This window comes from Electrophorus electricus, chromosome 6 (assembly GCF_041902795.1).
Source record: "Electrophorus electricus isolate QZ-2024a chromosome 6, ASM4190279v1, whole genome shotgun sequence".
NCBI lineage: Eukaryota > Metazoa > Chordata > Actinopteri > Gymnotiformes > Gymnotidae > Electrophorus > Electrophorus electricus.
The window spans coordinates 1,969,035-1,993,218 of NC_137502.1; the positions used below are offsets into that span (position 1 = coordinate 1,969,035).

General features: G+C 45.3%; 1 protein-coding gene across 9 annotated transcripts; it reads right to left on the minus strand.

The window, feature by feature from the left end:
- Window positions 1–133: 133 nt before the first annotated feature.
- On the minus strand, window positions 134–19,580 carry ppfibp1b (PPFIA binding protein 1b). 9 transcript variants are annotated; one of them, XM_035524970.2, is made up of 29 exons: window positions 19,430–19,579; window positions 15,990–16,079; window positions 14,495–14,587; window positions 13,417–13,622; window positions 12,741–12,827; window positions 12,481–12,594; window positions 12,018–12,149; window positions 10,346–10,438; window positions 10,011–10,103; window positions 8,816–8,927; window positions 8,140–8,184; window positions 7,581–7,642; window positions 7,428–7,512; window positions 7,156–7,337; window positions 6,844–6,935; window positions 5,798–5,858; window positions 5,609–5,641; window positions 5,272–5,446; window positions 4,405–4,546; window positions 4,130–4,261; window positions 3,627–3,777; window positions 3,351–3,462; window positions 3,168–3,256; window positions 2,644–2,766; window positions 2,416–2,541; window positions 1,794–1,982; window positions 1,454–1,633; window positions 1,228–1,293; window positions 134–1,132 (listed from the first exon to the last, which is right to left on the minus strand). In XM_035524970.2, exons 3-29 carry the CDS (start codon window positions 14,556–14,558, stop codon window positions 1,046–1,048), a joined length of 3,033 nt encoding a protein of 1,010 aa, XP_035380863.1. In that variant the 5' UTR covers window positions 14,559–14,587; window positions 15,990–16,079; window positions 19,430–19,579; the 3' UTR covers window positions 134–1,045. The 9 variants fall into 9 exon arrangements, with proteins under 9 accessions (XP_035380863.1, XP_035380865.1, XP_035380864.1 ...); XM_035524972.2 differs by lacking the exon at window positions 15,990–16,079 and having other exon boundaries at window positions 7,156–7,292; window positions 19,430–19,580; XM_035524971.2 differs by lacking the exon at window positions 15,990–16,079 and having other exon boundaries at window positions 1,460–1,633; window positions 19,430–19,580.
- Window positions 19,581–24,184: the final 4,604 nt, after the last annotated feature.

The window sequence follows — 24,184 nt, forward strand, 5'->3', positions numbered from 1 at the left end:
TGAATCCTTCTAGCTTTGAACATCGCTGTGTTGTTTAGCTTGGCGGATCAGTGTGGGGTTATAGCCTCCGAGAAACTGAGGATCTGTCCCGGGACGTCTGCTTGCGTTCACAAACAAAAAAGACCAGAGCATGTGTAGCCATACTTTATTTTATTAACCTTTGAAAATGTACACAAATTGTCAGAACACAGCACACACACACACCCTTGAAATGATTACGGCTTGAACAAAAATTAATACAGATAAGTTACACAAATTATTATTTTTTGCGTGTTAACTGATGCACAGTAGTTTGAAAATGAGAAATGTCTTAAATAACATGCAATGACAAATTTTCTGTACAAACCAACGAATGAATTAATTCTACTGATACTACTTCTACTGTTAAATATACTGTTGGCAAAGGTATGTGAGCATACACAGTATTCAGAGTCAAACATATCAATGATGTGTAATTCTGCAAGAATACAGACATGATCGCAGTCATTGTGAGACGCGGATGTTCTTTCTGGGACTGTTTAATGCTTTGCCAGATGGCAGTATTTTAAAAATCTCTTATGTAATGTTCTAAAATATGTCTATGATAAAAATGTCATTGTGCTCCATCTCTCAGAAACACAGGAACAAACAAACCAAGCAGAGAAAAGGGTGCCTTAGTCTCCAGAGACCTGCTGGAAGACAAACTACAGTAGGGCAGCCACTCTAACCGCTCATCCCTGCATAAATCGCACACGTCTATCCTCAAAGTGTGTGACTACAATTTCAGCCCAACACTGGGCCAAATCCCGGGGATGTATTTCCCACCTCTACGCATAGTATACATTAATCAGGAATGACACCTACTCTGCTATGAGCACTGTAACTGTGGTTATGTATACTGTATTTTGGTTCCTTTAGGTTTATTTATGTAAGATATGTAGAATGAAATGGTATTTCTGGATAGATGAATGGATGGATGGAGAGAGAGGGAGTGCAGACAGAGGTTGGCAGAGTCAGTTCAGATCACAGCAGCAGAACTCTGGGCAGAGGAGCCTGGCGACTGGCCTCAAATATTGCTGTTGTCGTCAGCCACACTGGGGTTGGGCGAGGACGTCGACATCTCCTTAAAGAGCTCATCGTCCTTCAGCATGCTCTGAGGAACAGTTCACACACACTTTAACAAACGCAGCTAGACACAGAACAACACACCCGATCGCTACAGAACGGTTACGCCGATGGACTGTTTACCGTCAAGTTGTTAATGCCCTCTGAGAAAGCACCAATCTGCCGCACAGTTCCTTCGGAGTCTTCCATCTATGTCCACAAAACCAAAATAAAAAAACAAATAAACACACAATAATCCCTGATTAGGTCAAACAGGTCATACAACAGCAGCTTTGTTCAGCACAGTGCTGTGATGTCCTGATTTTACTGGCTCAGATTGCAGTGTGTGTGTGTGTATGTGTGCGCGCACTCGTGCCTGCTCCAATCGGTCCAGTTCATCCTCGTAGATGTGGAGCTCCACCCCTCTGTAGCCCTTCTGGAAGCTGTGGCTCTTGGGCATCTCCACATCCATGGGGCAGACGTACTCCTCACCGTCCTGCTGCCTCTTCTTCCTCAGACTCCCAAAGCTCCCGAACACCAGCTTCCGAGGCTGAGCGCGACAGGACGACGCGACACAATGACCACATAACAGCAGAGAATGGAGTGAGAAGAAAGCCATGGCAAAGCGACTGTCAAATTCCCTCAAAGCTACTCTCTGCTGAAAGAGCCCGGAGCAGTCTTGGTGGAGGTCGTGCTGGGTGGGGCTTTACCTTGACCTTAGCTGTGGCGGTGAGTGGCGTGTAGTCTGGGTTCTCCAGCCACTCCTGCTTTAGCTGCTGGGCCTCTGTGCCCACCAGCAGGCTGAAGTGTGTGGCCAGGTGCCTCCGCAGGAGGGTCTTGTTGGGAGGGATGTTCAGCAGTAGGGCCATGGTCTCCACGTTAAAGCGAGGCTCCAGAACCTGCACGCACGTGCACACACACGCACACATTAAATTCCTTTTGTTATTTCCACTCTGACTGGATGACAGGAACATGAATGACTACATGAATAATAAAAACTTCATTCTTCCCGATAGATGTTTGTGAATTTTGACCGTTGCCACAGTTTTGTCATGACTAGAACATCATCTGATTTTAGTATCTTAACTTTCTAACCATTAACAAAAGTAAACAGAATGCACATAGCGAGATGTTTTTAACGTGTGTTCACCTACTGTCCTGGCAACCTTGGGTACATATCCACCTACAGACCCTGAACTGGACTGAACTGGACTGGACTGGAGCTGTCTGGTTTTAGCATCTCAGACCTCTACTGGTGGCTCAAGAGCCTCCTGTGTGTTGTGCTTCAGCATGTCCGGACTGTTTAAGGCTCTAGCTCCTTCTCTTCCTCACCATCAGTCCTCCGTGCACGCCACTGCCCCGCAGGTTGGGCGCGTACTCCGCCAGGTCTACTGATCTCAGCCATTCCATCACGCGGTGGTTGGTCCACTGGGAAACCTCGGCCGGGCTCACGTTATTCTAGAAGGCCACAGCGCAGAGGAGCAAGCATTGCTAGGGGCAAGGGACAAAGAAAGAGCACAATGACCTGTAGAGAGCAGCGAAGGGAGGTGGGTGGGGTACCTCGTCGGACGGCCTGCGCCGCAGGCAGTTGGGGTCGTAGTTGTTGAGACGCAGGACTTGGATGGCTCTCTTGATGCTGAGGTGATGTAACACACTGCCCACCTTCAGGGACAGCAGGTCATCCTGAGAAGGGCGGGAGACCCCAGGGTTAAATGCAGTACGCAAACACCCTCAACAGGAGACGCCTTTACCACATCTGGACTCGGACAGCAGTGACCAGGAGGGCTTAGAGCAGACCCTGGCCGCGGAAGGTCACCTGCTCGCCGCCACTCACCAGGAGTGTGAGGAATAACCACAGAATTAAATTCAACATTTCTACGCAGTAGCCTTTCAACAGCAAATATGTTTTCCGTATTTTAAGCTAAGCCAGTAAACCAGTAGAGCTCAGTAAAATCCAGACATTTTTGAATGGATAAATTGTTGAAAACAATCAAAATCTTGATGGCTGAGTCAAAATTCATATAAAAGACACTAAAAGTGTGTGTGCGCGATTCCCTAGCTGCGACAGGACAAGGTCGACCCACCACGGTCATGTAGTGAAGCATGCGCCCATCCACTCTCCCGTCATCAAACTGGGTCTTGTACTGAGGGAGGCCGATATCGTCAAGCCACCCTGGTGGAGAGCAACCAGAAAGACCAGAGATGAAGACCAGTTTAGAGACCAACTCCAGCGTGACTCTGCTGCCTGCCGGCGGTTCAGTTCTCACTCGTCACCCAGTGGTAGTCCAGTTTGCCTTGGTTGTCCTCCTCCTCAGAGCCCAGGGCTTGCAAAACTAGCTGGAGCTTCTTTCTGTGGAGGGGATGCTTGATGCCCAACTCCTACACACACACACACACACACACACACAATTAGCAGTTGCACACCAGGACTTTAACAGAACCCTACTCAGTAGCAGTTTTACGTGTAAAGCGCCGCCCCGAGCCCACAGCAGTCAGGAGGGTGTGTGATGGAGGGCACAGGCCCGGTGGAGCGGAGGACCCACCTTCTCCAGGTTCTGCTGGGAGGCATGGAGCAGTGTCTGTCCCGAGGAGATCCACTGCCTGGCCATGTTCACGTACAGACCCAGTCCCTGCTCCTGCATCCAATCACACACCTGCTCCCGGGACCAACGAGCAAATGGGGCGTCCAGCTCACTGATGCACACGCACGCATCCACAGACCCCGTGGTGCACAGGTGCGCGCGCGCACACACACACACACACACACACACACACACACACACAGTAAGCAAAAAAAGGTGTTTTGGTACGCAGGTGTCCACTTTTGCTTAATAAATTTAAAACAGAACTGTCATCTCCTTTACTACATAATGTCCGAGGTATCACGAGGGTGTAATCTGGTTTAACGTTCTGGAACTCATCCACAGCTAATTCTCCACTAGGGGGTGCTCTACTCTTCCCTGCCGGTAAAACAACCGTACATTTAAAAAAAGAAGAAAAAAAGAAAAGCTTAAACTTGGAGCCAGACCATCCTTTGACCTCTGACCTTGTGGTGTTGTGAAGGTCCCGTGACCACCCTAGCCGGGGCCCGGCCGTGGCTCGAACACCCCCACGCCTGAACTCATTCTCCGACAGGTTCTCATCCAAGTCGAACGAGGTTGACTGACTTCTTCTGAGCCTTCGGGAAAAGAAAAGGAAGAGTTAAAGGGTGAGGATGCTAAACACATCCACACCAGCAGCAAGAAAAGTACATGATCTCAATTCCGATTTTAGCGTGCAGAATTGGTTTAAACAGGCAGCGGAGACATGGCGTCCACTCACTTCCCGAGAAACGCTTTGATCCCTTTAGGCTTCTTCTTGCCCCCGGGGCAGGTGGGGAGAGTACGTGTGCTGTCACTCTGGCCCGATCGCTGGGGCAGCCCTGCAAGGTCCAGGTGGTCTGTACCCTCCCGTTCAGTCTCAGCTGTTCACACACACACACACACACACACACACACACACACACACACACACACAAACACAAAACTACATTACCCACAGTTCTACGTGTCTCCAGAAAACCATCAGATACAGTGCGTTTGGTGTTAGTCTCCTGAGAGAAATACCAGAAGCAACACATAGCAACATCACTGGTATGGAATTATGGGTAGAGCACTACCGCAGATGACATCTGCTCCAGAACAACTGATGAAGACAAACTATACATACACACAGGTAACGAGAAAATCCTCTGTGCTTAACATATCCTAAAAACAAGAATAACGCCTCACGGCTGCGGGGAGGACTATGCGGTTTCAGCCGTGGTCTATACGGGCGCAGCACGTGCACAGCTGTGATTGGTTAAGTGGAAGGTTGCTAGGAAGAGGGAGTCTTCTGGTCACATGGCATGACTGGAACGCTAAAACACATCAGACATGCGAGGACAAGTGGAAAAGGGAGAGTTGATTCCTTCGCTTTCACGCCGATCAGTTTTGCTGGCTGCTAGAAGAGCGGAAGACGTAGACAAGCCGTGATCGGAGAGCACGGCATCTACGAGAATGGTGGGTCAGCCAGCCCAGTCCTTCAAACGGCTGATATGTGAGTCGTTTAAAACGCCATCGCTTGGAGAACCTAAAACTGGAAGAAGCGCTGGAGTCAAAAACAAGGCATCTCTCTTTGGGAAAAAAAAAAAAAAAAGGGGCCTCGCACCGAGATTTGGAGCACTGGCGGTTCTTTTTCCCCCTCTGATCCTGAAAAAACCCCGTCCAAACGAAGAACGTGCCTTCTTGCTCCCAAAAGCGTCATCGTCCCCGTCCCGCGAGGCACTGGTGGGTGACTTCGGCGGGAGAGTCGTGATCTTGTTGAGCTCGTCATACGCTCGGCTCTGAAATGATGAGGCAAACTGTTCACACAGCATCACCTCAAAAACGCCTCACCACGTTAGAGAAATGTCCACAGTCGAACTATTAAAACAGTTAGACTGCGTGAGAGATCATGTCTGATTAAAATGAATGTCTGACTGAAGATTAAAATAAAGAAGTGTCACCTCTGCTGGGCTCTGCCCCACTGCCAACGGCCTCTGACAGATGAGAGACAAAGAGAACTCAGTCCATCCAGACATTTACTCAACACGCAGAGGACACTTGCTCTAAAACATCACACCACCGTCACTTTCAACAGCGTTAACTGTTCTACAGTAGCACTTCCAAAGGTTGGAAAAAAGGATGAATGTAACCTTCTCACTAGTGCTGCTCTCCTCAGGACTCTGGAGCTCAAACTCAGGGGCTTCTACCTTTCTGCAACAAGAAGAATCTCACCATTATGTCCCAGAAGTTCACCGTTATCCTCAAAAATCTCACCGTTACGGTCCCAGAAGTTCACCGTTCCCACCAGAGCAAAAACACGCATCAACCTTATGATATGCCATCAGCAATAATTAAACACCTTATTCAACATTTTTAAATAAGTCATGGATGACAAAATTAATCTGTTGCTTAGTCACGTGTGGCTTTTGCACATCAACCATTAACAGAGAATTTAGTAGTGATTTGTCAGGTTTTTGTGGGGGTTTTTTAACTCCATTTTTGTATTAATTTTACAAATGATTTTTGTTTGTTATTCCGCTATTTATTTAACACACATTCTTTATCAGATGCACTGTTCTACTCTCTAGTGGACATAACAGAAACCTTTCATCATTCACTTTTGACTCATTTATTGCAAATTCTGTGGCTTTCACTAATGTTTGTTTGAATTACAGAATCAACTAAACTAATACATAAATTCCAGAAGGGTGAAGATGTCTGCTAAATGGATCGTGAGAAATCTCGATTTTGATTTTTGCAACTCTGACTGTGGCGTGACTCCTGACAGCCAGCAGAGGGCGCCAGCGAGGTTAGACAGGATTCATGCAGGATGGTTTGCTAAATATGACCACAGAGGTGGGAAAGCCGTGATCTTTGTGATGAGGTTCCTCAGCTGGGCAGTAAGCCGTCAGCAGCAAAGGGGACTACGTTGGGATACACGGAGTTGAGGTGAACAATCGTATCATGTACAGAATTTATGAGTTTAACATACATGAGGCACATGTGAAAGAAAAGTGTCAAGGACATACAGCACGCGCTGGAGTCGCGGTCATCAGGTTTACTAGGATTTCAGGGTCTGAAGTCCCATTCCACTCCCATAGTACAACGCCTGCCCCCACGGGCAGTGACTGCATTTATACGGAAAGCCCAACTTTGGTGTTCCGGTTTAGAGAGCAAGACTTCCTTTGGAGCTCACCTCTGGGTCTGCGTTTGTTCCACGTCTACGCCAGTCTCGGGTTTGTACTGCGAGAGGGGCGGAACCTGCAGCGCACTGACAAACATAGCAGGCTACACGCAGGACAAAAGAAGGAAAAAAACCAAACGCATTACAAGCATACCAGCAGCACCTCCACCGTGGGAATTCAAAGGCTGTCGGCTTCACCAAGCACGGCAGGGAATTACAGTAAAGTCTGGGAATGCCGAACTTCCCAGAGGACTCAGACCCTCGTTCACAGTGCCGGAGCACGGATCACGTGAGCGCTAGCTGGGCAGGAGACGGATGCAGTACCTCACCAAGACTCTTCCCAGCTCCGTTCTCGGCACTAGCCAGCATGGACTTCTCTGTGTCCATGGAAACTGAGATGGCAGTGGACACGTCGAGGGAGCTGTCGCTACTGCTGTCATCACATTCCCCTCTCTCTTCATCTGGGAAGACGTAGAGGGTGAGGGGCGGTGTGAGGGCGTTTCCCTCTAACTCATGTACACAGACAAATAACAGAAACTTTAAAAGTTAATTTACAGCAACAAGTCTGTGTTTAGTATATATGTAAAACTTTACACCTTTTCTGCCTTGCACAGATGACACCATGGCTTGCAGATTCTTGTAATGCCCAAGTGACTGGCGAAGTTCCTCAATCTTGCGATCCTACAGAACCAGGTGAGGATTAGCGCAGATTAGCACCCAGATTAGCACCCAGACACCACAGGAAGTACCTTCTCCTCATTGGCTGCCATCAGCGACTCCAGAGTCCTTCTCATCCTCTGCACCTCCATATCTAAAAAACACACAACATGTCGCGAATCAAAGGGGCGAAGTAGCCGTGTGGACGCGGTGGCGCAAGGCGGACAGCAACAGGTCTTAAACCTCAGTGTTACAGAAGGAGCTGAGGTCCAGTGGTGTCCTCCGAGAGCAGCGACAGAGAGGCGTGACGGAGGAGGAGAGCCGAGAGCAGACAGACTCGCACTCGAGATGTTACTGCTGAAGGACACAGGTAAGGCTGCACAGTGGACACAAAAAGTATGGACAGGACATGCTGAAGGACTGCCAGGCTCTCAGCCTAGAACACGTTTAATCGTGGTCCTGGTACTCTAATCTAGTCTGCGCTTTGTCTTCTCCAGACCGACTGGGATTGTGGTTCCAGCAGTCGGAGTGAGGAATGTTTCTCCTTCGCTTCACAGAAGAGCAAGCGTAAGAAGTACATGCAGATCAGAACGGAACAACAAGGGAACAACAAAGGCGGAAAGGTGTACAGAGAAGGTGGACCTCCCTTACGTTTGTCTCTCAGCCTCTTTTTAAAAGTTTCCTCTGTATGGAAGACTGTTTAAGACAGAGTAACGAAATACAAATACCTTTTGTTACAGCATTGAAATAGCATAAACTGTGAAAAGGCATCAGACTTGCAGCAACCACACACAATCATATACAACATGATTAAACGTAAACAATCGTATATAACATTAAACGTAAAATCGGTTCTCTTGTAACGTCTCAGTGTAGCACTGACACTTCAGAGTGGCAGGTGAAAAAAGCCCTGTGCTGGGGTAGTTTCCACACTGCCCGGTGAAAAAAGAAAAAAGCCCTGTGCTGGGGTAGTTGCCACACTGCCCGGTGATAACAGCCCTGTGCTGGGTTAGTTGCCACACTGCCCGGTGATAACAGCCCTGTGCTGGGTTAGTTGCCACACTGCCCGGTGATAACAGCCCTGTGCTGGGTTAGTTGCCACACTGCCCGGTGATAACAGCCCTGTGCTGGGTTAGTTGCCACACTGCCCGGTGATAACAGCCCTGTGCTGGGTTAGTTGCCACACTGCCCGGTGATAACAGCCCTGTGCTGGGTTAGTTGCCACACTGCCCGGTGATAACAGCCCTGTGCTGGGTTAGTTGCCACACTGCCCGGTGATAACAGCCCTGTGCTGGGGTAGTTCCCACACTGCAGAGAGTTGACTCACCTCTCTCTGAGCTGTCCAAGAGTGTGGGCGTGGCCAACCTAGATCCCGTCTCATCCTGCAGCCTCTTCAGGTCTCTGCCATCCAGCTGTCGTCTAAACGTAGCCAGCTCCTCCTAACCAGCATGCACGTCAGGAGAAACAGATCTGAACTCCACGCACCACCAAAAAACTTTGACTACTCCTGCTGCACACATCAGCACACTCCTGCAATATTGTATACTTATACCATATGCATATAAAATGAATAAACACTGTAAAACATTTATGTACCAGTGGAGGGTAGGAGTTTAAATGACAACAATCCCACTGACTAAGAAAAAGAAGAAACTAAAGTGATTGATGGTTAAATCGACAACAAGTAAGTGCAATTCTGTTTATTTAATTTAATTTATTTATTTCTAGTTTGAGTTAATTTGTTTATACAGGACATGCAGCAGTAGCTGAAGCGTGAGGATTACAAGGTTAAAGCGCAGATAAATATGGCAATAATAACCATTTGGGCATAAAAGCCTGTTTTATGTGCATCTCCGTCACATCAGGAGACAGTGAGTAACTGAACCAATGAATGTTCAGCTGCTTGTTGGCTAGCTGCACTTGACTACATGATGAGCTCATGACCAAGAAACAAACAAAAGTTTTTTTCATTTGGGATTTTCTGATGTTGTGTCTGCACATGTGGACCAAAGAAAGGATGGCACCATTATGGTTTGAGTGACAGCAGGGTGAGTCCTAAATACAGAAGAACTAAACCTGTTTAGGACCAAACAAATACCTCCAAACCTAACAGGAAAAAGGCTCCTTACACCGAGGACCCTAGAATTACGTTTCAGATTATGCATGATTTAACCTCACGGTCACCGTTTTAGTTCAAATGCCGTGCCAAAACAAGAAAAATGGTGTCCAATTACTCATGGAATTCACGGTTTTATCCTCCTTAGTTCAGTTTTTGAAAAGCTGAAATTCAACACAATCTACTTCTCAGTAAATTATATTTCAGTGAAACATGCAGGAATACGCAGATCAGCATATCACCATCAGATGAATTTAGCAACAGTTATGTTGTTAACTAAGGCACACACATGCTTAGGGTCAGATCATAAAACTCATTGTTTCTCTCAAACACTTTATGCTACCACGATGAAGATATTCAGCGGCAGATCTAGCAGTGCCATGCGGGCACCCTGAGGGATGCCAACCTTGAGTGCCTGGATTTTGTGATCCTTCCTCTGTTTTTCATACTGCAACTGGCCCGTTTTGATTTTCAGGCTAGACACTTTAGCCATAAGAGACTAGCAGTGGAGAGGTTAGCCAAGAAGAGAGAGAGACAGAGACAGACAGTTAGAGAGAGAGATAGAAACAGATTCAGTGGAGAGAGGAAAAATGACGGAAATGAGGAAGAGCTGTAAAGCGATGCAATAAAGTCACTGAAAGTCCCATCATGCCCCTGTGTAGACTTAAGTGAAAAGCTAAAGACATGAAATGAGGCTAGAACACCTTTTAGACTGGTTTTAGCTTTTAGTCTCAGGTTCACCTTCGTGGACTTCAGTTTCTTCTCGTACTGTAGCCGTTCATTCTCCATCTCAGAAACTTGATATCTCAGCTCATTAACCTCCAGGATCAAACCCTGAAAAAAAAAGGCTTTTATGAACCAGGAATCTCCGTGTATGATTGTTCAACCATTCGAGACAATATTGCACAGCTCAATATTACATGTTAAATTTTGAAAATGCCTCAGTACACATTAATCTAACCACAATCTAGATATTCTTTAGTATTTCACAAAAAGGAAAATTAAGAATCCGGTGACTGTCATTTCAGTTTAGCTTTGGGGTATTTTAAGAACAAACTATGTGCAGTGGTGGCTCAGTGGTTAAAGTACTTGACTTGTAATCAGAAAGATGCCAATTCAAGTCCCACCACTTCCAAGATGCCACTGTTGGGCCCCTGAACAAGACCCTTAACCCTCAATTACTCATGTGTTCAGTTCAATTACTGCAAGTTGCTTTATAAAAACCATCAGATAAATGTCAATGAAACACTTTATACAAGTATTTCATAAATGTTTAAAAAATAGGTTTTTGCATTTAGACAAAAGGTGATCATTTTGTTACATTAGTTCAATGAGGGGAAAAAGAAATCCATCATTGAGTGAAAAAAATCCATCTTCATAAAACCATTTTGAAGCAAGCAAACCAAGGTCAATAATAGAATTCTACAGCAGAAGGCCATTATATCACAGACCTGCAAAGAAACGCAGGAAACAGATCTGACGTTCCTTATCTTTAAAGAATGTGTTGACCATCCTAGACAAAACATTCTTCACAATTCTGCTATTAACTCCTTACCCACTTCAGTGTGGACATATAAGATGAAGCCTGCAGCCAGAAAACTGTCACTGCTCTAACTTTGTTCAAAAGGACAAACTACGATCGTCAGCAGGTCAGTCAGCGGATAGAACTCATCCCTGTGTTCTAAACCGCGCGGGTCCAGGAATGATGCTAGAACCTACTGGTGGTGGGTAGCGTCCCTAATCTGAGAGGAGCATCTCCAAAAGGAAGCCGTTTAGATTCCAAGATCTCCATCTGCTTTTTGAATTATTGGTGTCCAATATGGCCAAACTGAGGACAGCACAAGCCAAAGCTTAAAGCGAACTAGTTAAAATCAAGGAGCAAAAGGCAAAACAATTAGAAACCCAACAAAAGCAAAGGCCTCTGCATGTGTACTGCTCAGCCCTTCCCTGCCCCGTCCCGCCAACATGAGGCATCCATCTGTCTTTCCGTCATACTGGTAAAAGTCCCTCCCGCAACACCCACACTCTCAGGAAACACTGCATTCTCCTCCCAGACCTGCGCACACACGGAGGCGGCAGGACTTCCGCAGACACGACTACTCCTCAATCAGAAGAAAAGCCACCCAAAACAACTTTAGAGAGCAAACTGCGCTTGGCAGACGCTGTGAGGAGCGCTTGTCCACGCAGCAGGGACAAAAGGCCTACTATTCCAGCGTAGCACAACAAACACCGTGTAATGCGGATGACACCCGGACATGACTAATCTTACATTTTCCCTCATTTCTGTAGTTCTGTCAAAACAAGTTTCTGTCAGGTGATAAGTTCTATTCATTTAAACTTGCTTAATTTCAATTAATTCCTGACTGGTCAACAAGAAAGCAAACGAAAGTGTAGTGAATGAATGGGCCCCTACCTCACTGTCTCTGAACCCATCATCCAAGTCTATGCTCTCCTTCTCCAGGGCAGTCAGCTTCAGTTTCAGGTTGGAAAGCTCAGACATCAGCTCCATCTTCTGGGTCTCAAGGGCAGACCTGCAGACGAGCTCCTGAAAAAGAACGGGTCAAGAAAAAAAAAAAAAGCTTTCTTTACGCACGTGGACGGATAAGATGTCTGCTCTGGTAAAGTCTAGACGCTGTAGCCTTGAGCTAATATCAGTGGGTCTCCGTGCTGGCCGACACCTCCCCCGTTCCGCCTGGTGCTACAGCGCGTTTTGGGGAGGATCGCGACTACTCTTTGCCCATGTTTAACTGGACCTAATTATGCATTCTATCAGAATATGGTATAGAGCTGTTCTTCTTCGATATGGGTTTATTCTCTGTGCTTATACCCTTTTGCAGGCTGCCAAAATGGTGACAGAACTCAGTCTTGAAGCCTACCTGCTGCAACATGTGTTCAGTGGCATTCAGCTTGTCACGGTGTTCCTCAAGGCACTGATCTAGGTCTCTTATCTTTTCGCCTTGGGCCTCCACTTGGTCTGTCAGGACACTCACCTGAAAAGCGGTGCTTTTTAAACTCATAGCATTTCGTTTGTTGTATGTTGTATTTTGCTTTACGACACACATGTCATTGTACAGCTGTTGATTTCACATTTACATGTAAGAATGTAAGAGTCAGCTAAAGGTTTCCCCAACGGTACCTGAAGCACGAGAGATTCCTTGTCACTTTCAAGACGATTAAGTCTGTCTTGATAAATGTCACCAGTCACTGAAACGTGTCCATTGGACTATAAAAGCAAAATAAAATTAGAAGTCTAAAATTATAACCCATATCATTATCATCAACAATAAACACACTACTGAATGGATGCAAAATAAACTCAAAATTCACACAAATCAGACAACTCAGTTAAGATAAAAGCATCTAACTGAGAGCAGCTCAGGCTAAACAGGAAGCCTCAAAGCTTTGCCTTCACTCCATGTGGTTTTCAAGAGCTCCCAAGTTGCTCCAACACCACCTTAAATGGTAAGTGGACCAACACAAATCTCAGAGTAAACACTATGAGTTGGTGTTACGTGTTGATTCTGGCATTCTTTCGGCACACTCCCAGTCTCCCTTTCAGCATACAGTACTAGAACACGTTTCTTGAAGACATCATCAGGGTATTACTATATTCACAGACAGAACACTTCAATGTTTCCAAATGTCTTAAACAACCCACTTAAGAATCTGCATTTGAACAAAAATAACTACAAAATCAAACATGGATGCCATTTCTATTTACAACATGGCAACACTACACTATTATTACTGTTTGCCTACACCTAATAACAAATTTCGGTAATGTGACGCTGTTATGAAATGAGGAGACGTACCAGGTTTCCCTGCAGCCATTCCACCAGGCTGTCAGCTGTAGTGTCGGGGATCTGGCAACGCAGTCCCTCTCTCTCCTCAGTGTCCATGAGCTCCAGAACCCCTCTCAGATCCTCCAGCAAGTGCAGTGCTCGTAAACTCCCCATAAAGGGGGATGTTGGGGACTGGCAGTCAAAGATGCCATTGGAGTAATCCAGCACCTTGGACCCTGGGGAGCAGCAGATAGTCAGAAAGGCACACAAGCCCGACGAAATGACGATGGCTAGTCGAAAAGGTACTCAAATGGTAACTAAGGGAAGGACATCTAGGAAACACCTCTATTCCCGGTAGCAAAAATGGTGTCAAAGGGCAAAATCAAGATGTGATGTGGGGAAAAACAAACAAACAAACAAAAAACCCAACTATCTGGCCTTTCATAGTGCAGTGAGCCAAATGTCAGTTCATTCATCGCTACAAGTAAACTGAATTAAATGAATTCCAAAGAGATTTGTATTTGCATTATAAGATTTCAGAAATCTGGAGTGTTACCAAACGATCTTATAGCAGTGGAAAGACCATTACTGCGCACCATTCTGGAATGAGAAAACATTCTGGGGCAAGATGTGAGCTACAGCACTGGGCAGAGAGGTCTGAATTAGACCAGAATAAAGGCTATGGTTACCGAGGGCTCAGCGAGCCATGTGAGCTCACAGGCCACTTCTACACCAAACTCCACACCTATAATTAACCAGTGCTGAACCCAGCTTCACTTCATAAGCCATTGCATTTAGACACAGTATCAGTGTCTGGAATGGAAGTCACAAATCATAACATCCTTTAAAACAGCCTTCGTGGCACTGTGGTGAACACTGTAAGCTTTAAAAAAAAAAAAAAAAAAAAAGTCAAAATGAACTTTCACAGAAGGCACAATCTACACAGAGCTTAAAACAAAAAAGGTATGAAAATTGAAAATCAAAAGAACAGCTAATTCCTTATGAGTTTCTAAAGTGTGAAATAACACCCTTTTAATTATGGTGCAACTGAGTATTTTTCTGATGTTAAATACCTGCCCTACAGTTGTTTACACAGCTTCTGCCTCACCTGCTATGATACCGTCCATTTGCTCCAAGGCGGCTGCCAACATGTCACTGGCATCAGACATCATCTTCAGTTTGCTGTCTTAACCCTGCAACACTAAAAACAAAAGCATATGAAGCTCGAACATGAAGTGAAAACATACTACTTCGAACCATCACGACGCAGTGCAATCAAGAACGCCAGCATGCACGAGCAGACCACAGAACATGTGACGTAGAGGAAACGCATCACACAGACAGTTGTCAGCCTTGACCACCAGGACAGGGAAAAGCAAACAGACACAGCAGGGTGACACCACGTGACATCGCCTTAGAAGCCCATAAAGACCCAGCTGACCACATTATTGTGCTATGCTGTGTGTTAATATGCAAATTATTGACCAAATTATAAACTAACTAATCATGGTCTGAATCGCACTGTCCCAAACGTACCACAGTCACACCACAGTGGTACCACAGCCGCACCCCTCCAAGCACCAAAGAACCTTTGGGCTGGGGGGTTTATGCTGCCCAACCACCCAGTAAATCTTCTGGGCGAAAGGCTGGATGCTTCTTTACTTATCCACCGTTCCCCGGGTTACGCAGTCAGGATACGACCCCTTGCCACAGGTTTGAAAGAATAATTGAGCCATTTCCCCTCATTTTTTGGCAGAGGGTCCAGCCTGCTTCCTGTTGGGGAAGAGGAGGGGGCTTCGCAGAGCAAAGCTGTCACTATATGGACACGTGCATGCCATGGAAAACCACGCCAATCCACACAGCTGGAAAATAATAAGCTAGCCAATAGCGTGTAAGGATGCACATGACTAAGCTGAGCTTGGCATGGGTGCAGAAGACTACTTCAACATAGCAGGTCTACTTTTCATGAGCCTGTATCCGATCAACTCTGAGTTCAGTGGATGCTTAACACTCCAATTCCATAATTCCACCTCGTTATTTTCCCAGGTTGGAGAAATTGGGTTACCACTCAGGCTACATGGAGAGTTTTTATTTAAACAGCTGGTCTAACACACTGGTAACACTGACTTGGTGCTTGTCGCCATTACACTCGATGTTTCATAAAGGCCACCCACAAACACCACATCAAAGAGAGAAAATACACCAGCAGCCTCACTTCAGTCGAGTTTTTTCTTCGACATCCATTACACGACTCGGCAATGTCTGAACAGATGAGTGGTCTAACACCCCGAGGTGATCCTTCTGAAAAGATGTGCATAAGGGATCCACCACAACTATTCATTTGTTCACAGACTAGTTCTATGGCTATGAAATTGTTCAGTCTAGTCCTACAGCTGTAAATGTGCTCAGAATCTAGGCCCAATAAGCTCCCAGCAAGCCATGTGGCAAACACATCTTTGAGTAAATTGGTATTTCACTCACATTCCCCAGCAGGGGGAGGAAACTCAAAGGGTTGTTTGTCTGGATACAAGCTCTGCCGGGTTTGCTCGAGCATGTGTACTCAACATCCAGCCATTTCAGTCTTATGTCATAAGTTCTCTTACCTTACAATAGTCCCAAAGCCTACAGCAAGTTTGGAATCTGTAACTTTACCCGTGTGCTTCCGTCAAACAAAGTAGGATCCAGAGCTTTCTCTGTGCCACCAGAAAACATACAAAAACAAACAAACCCACATTTTACAGTCTCAGTCCAAACCAAGTTTTGCACCACTGACACGGTTCCTCTTGTTCTGAAATACAGAGGCTGGTACGGTGATGTCCAAACAAAGGCTTTGGGCCTCACATTTGGAGGGACGGAAGACGTCACAACCAGAACACCAGGATGAAAAGGCCCAGGCTGCACCAGGCCATGAATTCTACCATGGCGTTCATTGCACGACTAAGACTTTATTCAGGAACGGGCAAGACCAAAGTGTTGCTAAACCAGAGGATAAACGAGCATGCGCTGACGTGGAGGTGGAGTCATGCTTGCATTGTGCAGTTGTATCTGGAAGCTACCGTTGGCTTCACACAGTGTGCTGAGGCCTGGAATCGTTCAGGGCCAGGGGCAAACTTGTGATCAGGTTCTGAGTGAAAGGACAGAGCCAGACTGTGACTACTCAGCTACTGCTCAAAGAAACAATGGGAAAATGTGAAGGAGGAGGGGAAAAAAAACCCAAAACAACACCCCCCTCCTTTTTTCTGGAGAAGGCAGAAGCTGAAGTCCAAATAACTTTGAGACCAACTGCCTACATCCAGTTCCATGTCTTTCAATAACAGATGGTAGCACGTAAGAGCTCATGATTATATCCGCAAATTAAAAACAAGCATAGCCCATATAACATGAAAAATTAGTAGTTTACTGTCCAAGCAAGTAAATATTCAGTTTAACCCGTTATTTCTAACGGCAGAATACACACGTTTAGCTATTCGTTTCCATTAAACACAGATTCTGTGTCTGTCCAGCGCTCACTTTTTCCGCATCGCTGGAATTTCCTCCTGTGGCTGGAGCACAATGGCACAGATCCCAGAACAGCGGTAACACACATGCTCTTTGTGATGGAATCACGTGGCATCGGGTAGTAAGTACATGAGATTTCTCAATCACTGCCCTGAGCACATGGGGATATCCTGCATTCCAGCTGTGTGTTATCACTGGAATTTCACATCAGGGTGATGCAAAAACTTAGAAATCAGGACAGTGGAGATGTTTTGTGCAGAGAAACACTGCCTACCAGTAGAAAAAACAAACACGTTTATTCTGGACATCCAGCTGTATGACGGGGAATAAACACATTTCTTGTGGACTGCACGGACAATTCATTTTCCTTTGGTCTTAAATACCAGACCAAATACCAGAGCCAGGAGCGAGGAACTACATGTGTGAAACTGGTCTCTTCCGTGTGTTGCTGCTAGTGTTGCTAAGCTTCCAACAGTAGACCAGCAATTTCAGCACTCTATAATCAGAGAAAAAAAAAACCCAGCTGACTTAATATTGCAAATATTTCCTTCAAACTTGCAGTCTCTGAAAGCATGCCTTACAGAAATACTCAGACTCACGACAGATGCACCAGGCATGCCAGCTGCACCTCAGCGAGCAGTACCTACCGGCTCCGATCCTTTCCTCCTAAGGCATGGTCCCCAGTGCAGTAGCTTACGTTACACCACACCAGCACCAAGATGTTTATGGCGCTGCACACTGGAAAATAGCTGGTACGTGATGTGCAATAAAACGTTCAGGTTTAAATTAGAGTGCGAGGCTTAACTGGCGTGTTATTTTTGGTTCAGGACTGGTGCCATTCAACGGAGAGAAGCATGAGCTCTTATCCGACTGTAAACACAGTGGATAACTAAGTCCAAGAGAGCAGGGCAGATTTTCATCGATAGCACGTGTAAACCATAGTATGGTTTAGTATGGACTTGGTGCGTGGTGGCTACATTGTTCCTCTCGCCTGTACAGACCACACACCAGAAGACAGGCAAGACAGGGCACGTTTATTTTTGCCTATACAGCACCTTTCATACATAAGGGCAACTCGCAGCGCTCCACCAGATATAGAAGGCAATTTTCTGTTTTGATGACTGACCTAGACTGCATGACAACAAGAATATTTAAGTTTGTACTGTTTATGGGTAGAAACTGAATGTCTGGCGCACGGCAAGAGACAAAAAATAGACCCCAAACTACTGTCAGAAGGCTTTCGAATAGCCTTTCTTTAAAGAAGAATCATGTCGATAACTAGAGTACCAGACAATACAGACACTGCGGGACTCAACATTAAAGCTGCAGTAGGTAACTACTAGGTAACTACTAGTAGGTAAGAAATTATTAGACTGAGCTGAGAGAAAAGGATGACAAACACCAGAGCAGCTTTTCAGAGGTGGAAAGATCTATGGGGACTGAAAGAATTCAAACCCATGTGGGGTTAGCCATACTTCTGCTCGACAGGTAGTTGTCTGCTCAGCTGAGGTTCCTGATGCTAAGGCTACCACTTGGCTAACATTGATTTGGAGGTTGCTGAAAATGTCTTTTTGAAGTGCCCAGGCTGTCCTGTTGGTTTGGTGTGCTCACAGATAAGTGTTCTCATAAGTGATTCACTGTTTATTTAGCACCAAGTGTGTCCTAGTTCTTTCACAGAATATATATTACTGTAGATTACTTTTCACGTCTAAAAGTTTGTTGGCCAACGATGCTGACATTTCACAACGTGCACAGCCGCTTCCTCTACGGGGAGGGGCTTTGGGGGCGGAGCGGAGGAGCCTATTGGTAGTTCTAATTTTCTAGCTAAATTCATTTCTCAATCTTACTGACTGCAGCTTTAAACTGGGGCTGGAGAAAGCAAGGTGTGTGTAACTCGCTCAGGAATGGAGGTATCTATATCTGTCTATCTATAGCATACTGCCAACATAAAAATGAGACGGGATCACATGTCAATGTTTTATTAAGTTAACTTAATTTCAGTGAATCACATTCAACAATAATCAAATCTACTGCGGTCATTAATAGCTTGATAAAGTAAGTGCAGGTAAATGAATCGCAGTGAAGAGGCGGTAGGCTCCAAGCCCAGAGAAATCGCCTCTGTTCCGATTACGTGGAGCTCGTCAATCACAGCCAGCGCCACAGTGATTTTCCTTCACGCTTGGTTTTAATTCACCAGTGAAGACAGTGATCACAGCCCTGACCAAAAACATCCTCTCTGCGTAAAATGTTGAGTAAACAGGGCGAATACTTTCTTAGGAATCCGTGTCCAATGTGACACCCCCAGGCTATGCAAACAGACAGACTGCAGATCATCGCTGTCCTAACTTTCCGTGAAACCAATGTTACAGAGGTTAACGTATCCTTCTTTTACTCTCCGAAAGGACGCAAATAATACCTACGTTATACTGTCCGACTACATCTGACTAGTCGCAGCGTAAAGGACTCTAAACAAGTTTTCAAAGAATTTTTACAAGTAGCATTCGCGCATTCATCAGTGGAGAGAACTAAAACGGAAATAACTTACCAAAAGTTGAACTGCCTTCCTCGGTGTAAAAAGATACAAATGTAGGGAAAATCTTGAGGAAGTATTGTATTTTCTTTTCTTAACTTCACGGTGTTGGTCCTCTCAGTACTTCGTGCTCGACTGCCGCCTGCGCCATGTCGACAAGAAAATGCGAATGTGTATACGTCATTGCAAGGGAATATCCCGCCCCAAACCCAGTGGGGTTGGGAAGAGAGGGAATATCCCGCCCCAAAACCAGTGGGATTTGGAAGAGAGGGAATATCCCGCCCCAAACCCAGTGGGATTTGGAAGAGAGGGTTCACTGGTGGGAGTTCTGGTGGTGGAAAGCACAAGTCTCCACTGAGGCCACATTCAGGAGACTTTAATCAGCCGCCAATACATTTTAGATGTTAGATTACTATTTGAAGTCTCAATCTGGCGACACTTAAATGGAATTAAGAAATGATTCCTGTATTCATAGAATACTTGACAATGACTTGTTTTATATTTTCGCACTGATGTCTTTACCACGATGTCTTTATTTAACAAACGCTCTAAAAACACGGAACAATAATTCTGGGTCTGATAATCAACCCAGCCAGGACATTACAACCTCTGCAGCACTAAGAGATACATTTACATTTACATACAGATAAACATTACAATTCGACACTACTAATGAAATACAATAACAACCGAACCACCACTGTTGTATTTTAATCGTCTTGCATTTGTTTAAAAACGTTTACATAAAATAATTCTAAAACATTTCTACAAACTGATAGTATGCTGAATTTTAACCGCAAACAAATACGCATAAGAGGAATTTAAATAATTGTACATCACATTACACATAAAACAATGCAGTATCTTCTACAAACTGATCACATGGCAACAAGTTCAGACATGTTCATATTTAAATTGAATTGAGTGTGCACCAGCACGTGATGTCTCCTCTCTGGGCTCTGGGAAACCCCGTCCTCTAAGTTACTGCATAACCCCTGCTGGGGTCACACCATCACCTCTCTGAGCCACTGATCAATTAACTCCTTCAGGCTGATGATGGCCGTGGATACAAAGCAAAGACAGACCAATGGTTCCATCTGTCATGCACTGATACCATGTAAAAAAGGCAGGTCTACAGGGTAACATTTATGGCATTTAGCTGACGCCTTTATCCTAAGCAACTTACATTTATGACTGAATGCAACTTAACTGAGGGTTAAGGGTCTTACACAGGGGCCAAACAGTGGCAACGTATCAGTGGTGAGACTTGAACTGGCAACCTGCTGGTTACTAGTCCAGAATCACTGCTCATATAGGATATGTCAACCTGGCCATATCTACGAAAAAGGCACTATATAAAAGCAACTAATAATAATAATAATAATAATAATAATAATAATAATAATAATAATAATAAAGTCTCTGTCACACTCTAGTGGAGGTGGACGTTATTGCAAGCCTCCACCCATATAAAGATCTCCATGCTGAAAACTCAGTGCTAAGTAAGAACTGTCACTAGATTATGTGATAAAAGGGAAAATAGATGGATTCATTAAGATAAACTTGAACCATTTAAAGCAAATGAATTGTGTGAGGTCCCCACCTGCGTGATCAGCAGCGTCTCTGATGTCTGTCCTTGTCCTCGTCATAGAGCTTGTAAGACCAGCAGAGCTTCTCCACCGACGAGCCTTGTATCAGCATGCCAATGGCCGTCACATACTCATGGAAGGCAACCATACCGTCCTAGTCAAAGTTAAAAGTGAAAGGTGACATCAAGACAAGGAAATTCCTCCAAAGCCAGGAGGGATTCATCCCAAATCCAGCACTATGAGACCGCACACTAACCGGAAGGAGGGGGACCGAGGACTAGTGAGCGTCGGAGCCACTATCCAGGATGAAATGACCAAGATCCAGGAGTACACCAGGATAAGGGCCCCAAGTGATGAAGTGCTTAGTGAGAACCTCAGACAGCAGAAACCTGAGAAGGAAGGGAATGAGGAGGAACAGGAACCATCATGGGAGGGAAAACCCCTGCACGGTATGTACCATGGGCAGACAACGGAAGTGGTTGATATGGAAAACTCCTACCAATGGCTGGAAAAGGCTGGAGTGAAAGACTGCAACTAGGCACCGATCATGGCAGCACAGAAACAAGCTCTATACAACACTAATAGAGGCTGAGATCTACCACACCAGGCAGGACCCCAGATACAGGCTGTGCAAAGATGCCCATGAGACAATCCAGCACACATCAGCGGGATGCAAGATGCCAGCAGGCCATATCCAAGTTGCTGGTATAGTGTACAGAAACATCTGTGCCAAGTACGGGCTGGAAGTTCCAAGGTCTAAGTGGGATACACCCCTGATGGCGGTGGAAAATGACCATGTTAAGATCCTGTAGGACTTCCAGATACAGACAGACAACATGGTAACAGCTAACCGCCCAGACATAGTAGTGGTGGACAAACAGCAGAAGAGGATTGTAGTGATGGATGTGAGAACCCAGAATGGAGATAACATCAGGAACAAGGAACATGAGAAGCCAAGGGCAGAAGGAAGAGCTAGAAAAGATGTAGCGGGCCAAGGCAACTGTAGTGAAGGCAAAGAAGAACATTTTTAGTTTAGATTTAGAAACAGCTAAAAGCCATTATTAAAGTATTCTGACCAGCACAGAAAGCTGCAGCATATCAGACATTCTGGACCTACACCATTAAGCCATTAAGACCAGTAAGAATACCCTCAGGTGTGTAGTTTACTGGTATCCAGTGTACAGGGATAAGGTGATCTCTTCTTTTGCTCCCAGTGAGAACTCCAACAGCTCCATTTTGACTCAACTGAAGCTGTTTGAAGGTCCTTTTTTTAATTCATGACAATAATCAGTCCTGTTGTAGATAATCGCGTAGATGAGTTTCTCCAGGTCTGGATTTGTCAAGAAATCTCTGAACTTGATGTTCTAAAGGTCATTAAATGCTGAGTTAGTAACTCACTTCCTCTGACCACTAAAACTGAGATCAGGATCTGTTAGCAACCAAGGTCACGCTCTTTTGATTTCAGGGTTTTCATGTCCATGTAGGCAGCTTGGCGGCGCCTCTTATCGCTGTTCTGATATATAATCATCTCTTGTATCGTTGTTCAACTGCAGAAAATTTTGGCCCATCCAGCTGCTGATGTGCTCATGGCGCAATGAGGTGAGGGGACCTTAGATCTTTCAGGAGTGGACTCCTGAATTTTCTCTGATTGCTGTATGCATAAGTGTAATAAGATAGTTCAGAAGTGTGTAATGTTTTGCCAGGAGGAAGCATGCATAAGGTAAATAAGAGTGGCCCAAAAATCGCACCCTGGAGGACACCAAGTCACTGACACTCTTTCAGAGACATTATTGTCCATTTCAAAAAAGTAATTCCTGCTTTGCAGGTCTGAACTAAACCATGTTTTTGGTGTGAGGTTAAACACAAGGACTTTACTAGAAAACGTTAGCGAAACTCAGCAATTACTGGCAAGGATAATATAATTAGAAAGTTAATTTTCTGTTAGTTCTTACTAGATGTTTTTGATCAGTGAGCTGTGGACAAGCGTCCAGGCAAGCACATGTGAACCCTGCCTAACCTCGCTGTTGTCCAAAGTGGAATATTTGCTCTTCATACTCTGTGGACCCTCTTCCCAATGTGCTGTTGTAGAAGTGTTGGTTAAACTCATGCAGTGCAGCAAGGCCACTGGGACACTCATGTAAGAACTTCCTGCCAAAAACAGAGAAATGACTACAGTGCAGTGCTAGCCCTTTACACACGCTCACTGTGCTTGCACTCACCTGATGTTAGCATGATAAATCATCTTGAAGTAAAACCACATAAACTCATTTAATAAAGTGCATTTAACCAAGAGGCTACATAGCACATGAAGAATGACCAGAATCATTGTGCAAGGGATAGTTCATTCTAGTAATACTGCAGTATGTTTCTGTATCATAGTGAGTCTGAGCCTGTCCAATCTCACCTAAACCACCCTGAAAGCTTCTCCACTCCTGCAGCATAATGGCGCTCCCTGTGCCATTATCAGATGTCCTCCTCGATTTCCAAGTAGAGGTACACGTGTACGTATGTATAGCCCAGAACCAAGCTTACCATGTTCAGTCTTAATCATTCCGACACAGGCCATCCTGGATCTGTGAGTTAATATAACCTCACAGCAGGGGGGGAATTTCATTATTCCAAGAGCGTGTGGACTATGATTTGTAATGTGATAATGATAATGAATGTGTAATGGCTGAAAAGGAAAACAAACACCAGTGATTACTGGGAGCAGAAACTGCACCATCGTATAGCTTCACGTCGCTGGGGCGCTGGGCACCAACCTTCCGGGAGCACCGTGACCTATATATAAAAAGCGTTTTGGTTTTTACATACACAGCTACCGAAAGCCCCGAGACACTGACAGAGCTGTGACTTGATGGAAACAGACAGATGTAACGTGACGTTGCTCGCCGGTGTGGGCTAAGACTGTAGTTGCCAACCAGACCAGCTCTGCCCTCAGACCTGCCATCCAACCTGTGTGCTCCTGTCTTAGCGCAGAAGAAAGGAGACAGTTCAGTACCAGCAGCACAGATTTCCACCTGAAAGCGAAATCACAACATATTGTGCGAGCGTCTTGTCTGACTCATGTTTCCTTGTTTTAAAGTATGAATATCTCCTTTGGTTAGATATGTCCATCCCCATTGTTTTTTAAACGCTGTCTGTAAAACTTTGACCTCAGGGCCTGTAAACACATTCACGC

What these genes read in the sequence shown, in the direction of transcription:
- ppfibp1b (XM_035524969.2), bottom strand. Translation starts at nt 14,558, where the DNA reads ATGATGTCTGATGCCAGTGACATGTTGGCAGCCGCCTTGGAGCAAATG. An exon ending in ACAAAATCCAGGCACTCAAG is followed by an intron (nt 8,928 to 10,010) that starts GTTGGCATCCCT and finishes CATGCTGGTTAG; the next exon opens with GAGGAGCTGGCTACGTTTAG. An exon ending in GACCTTCACAACACCACAAG is followed by an intron (nt 3,778 to 4,129) that starts GTCAGAGGTCAA and finishes CGTGTGCATCAG; the next exon opens with TGAGCTGGACGCCCCATTTG.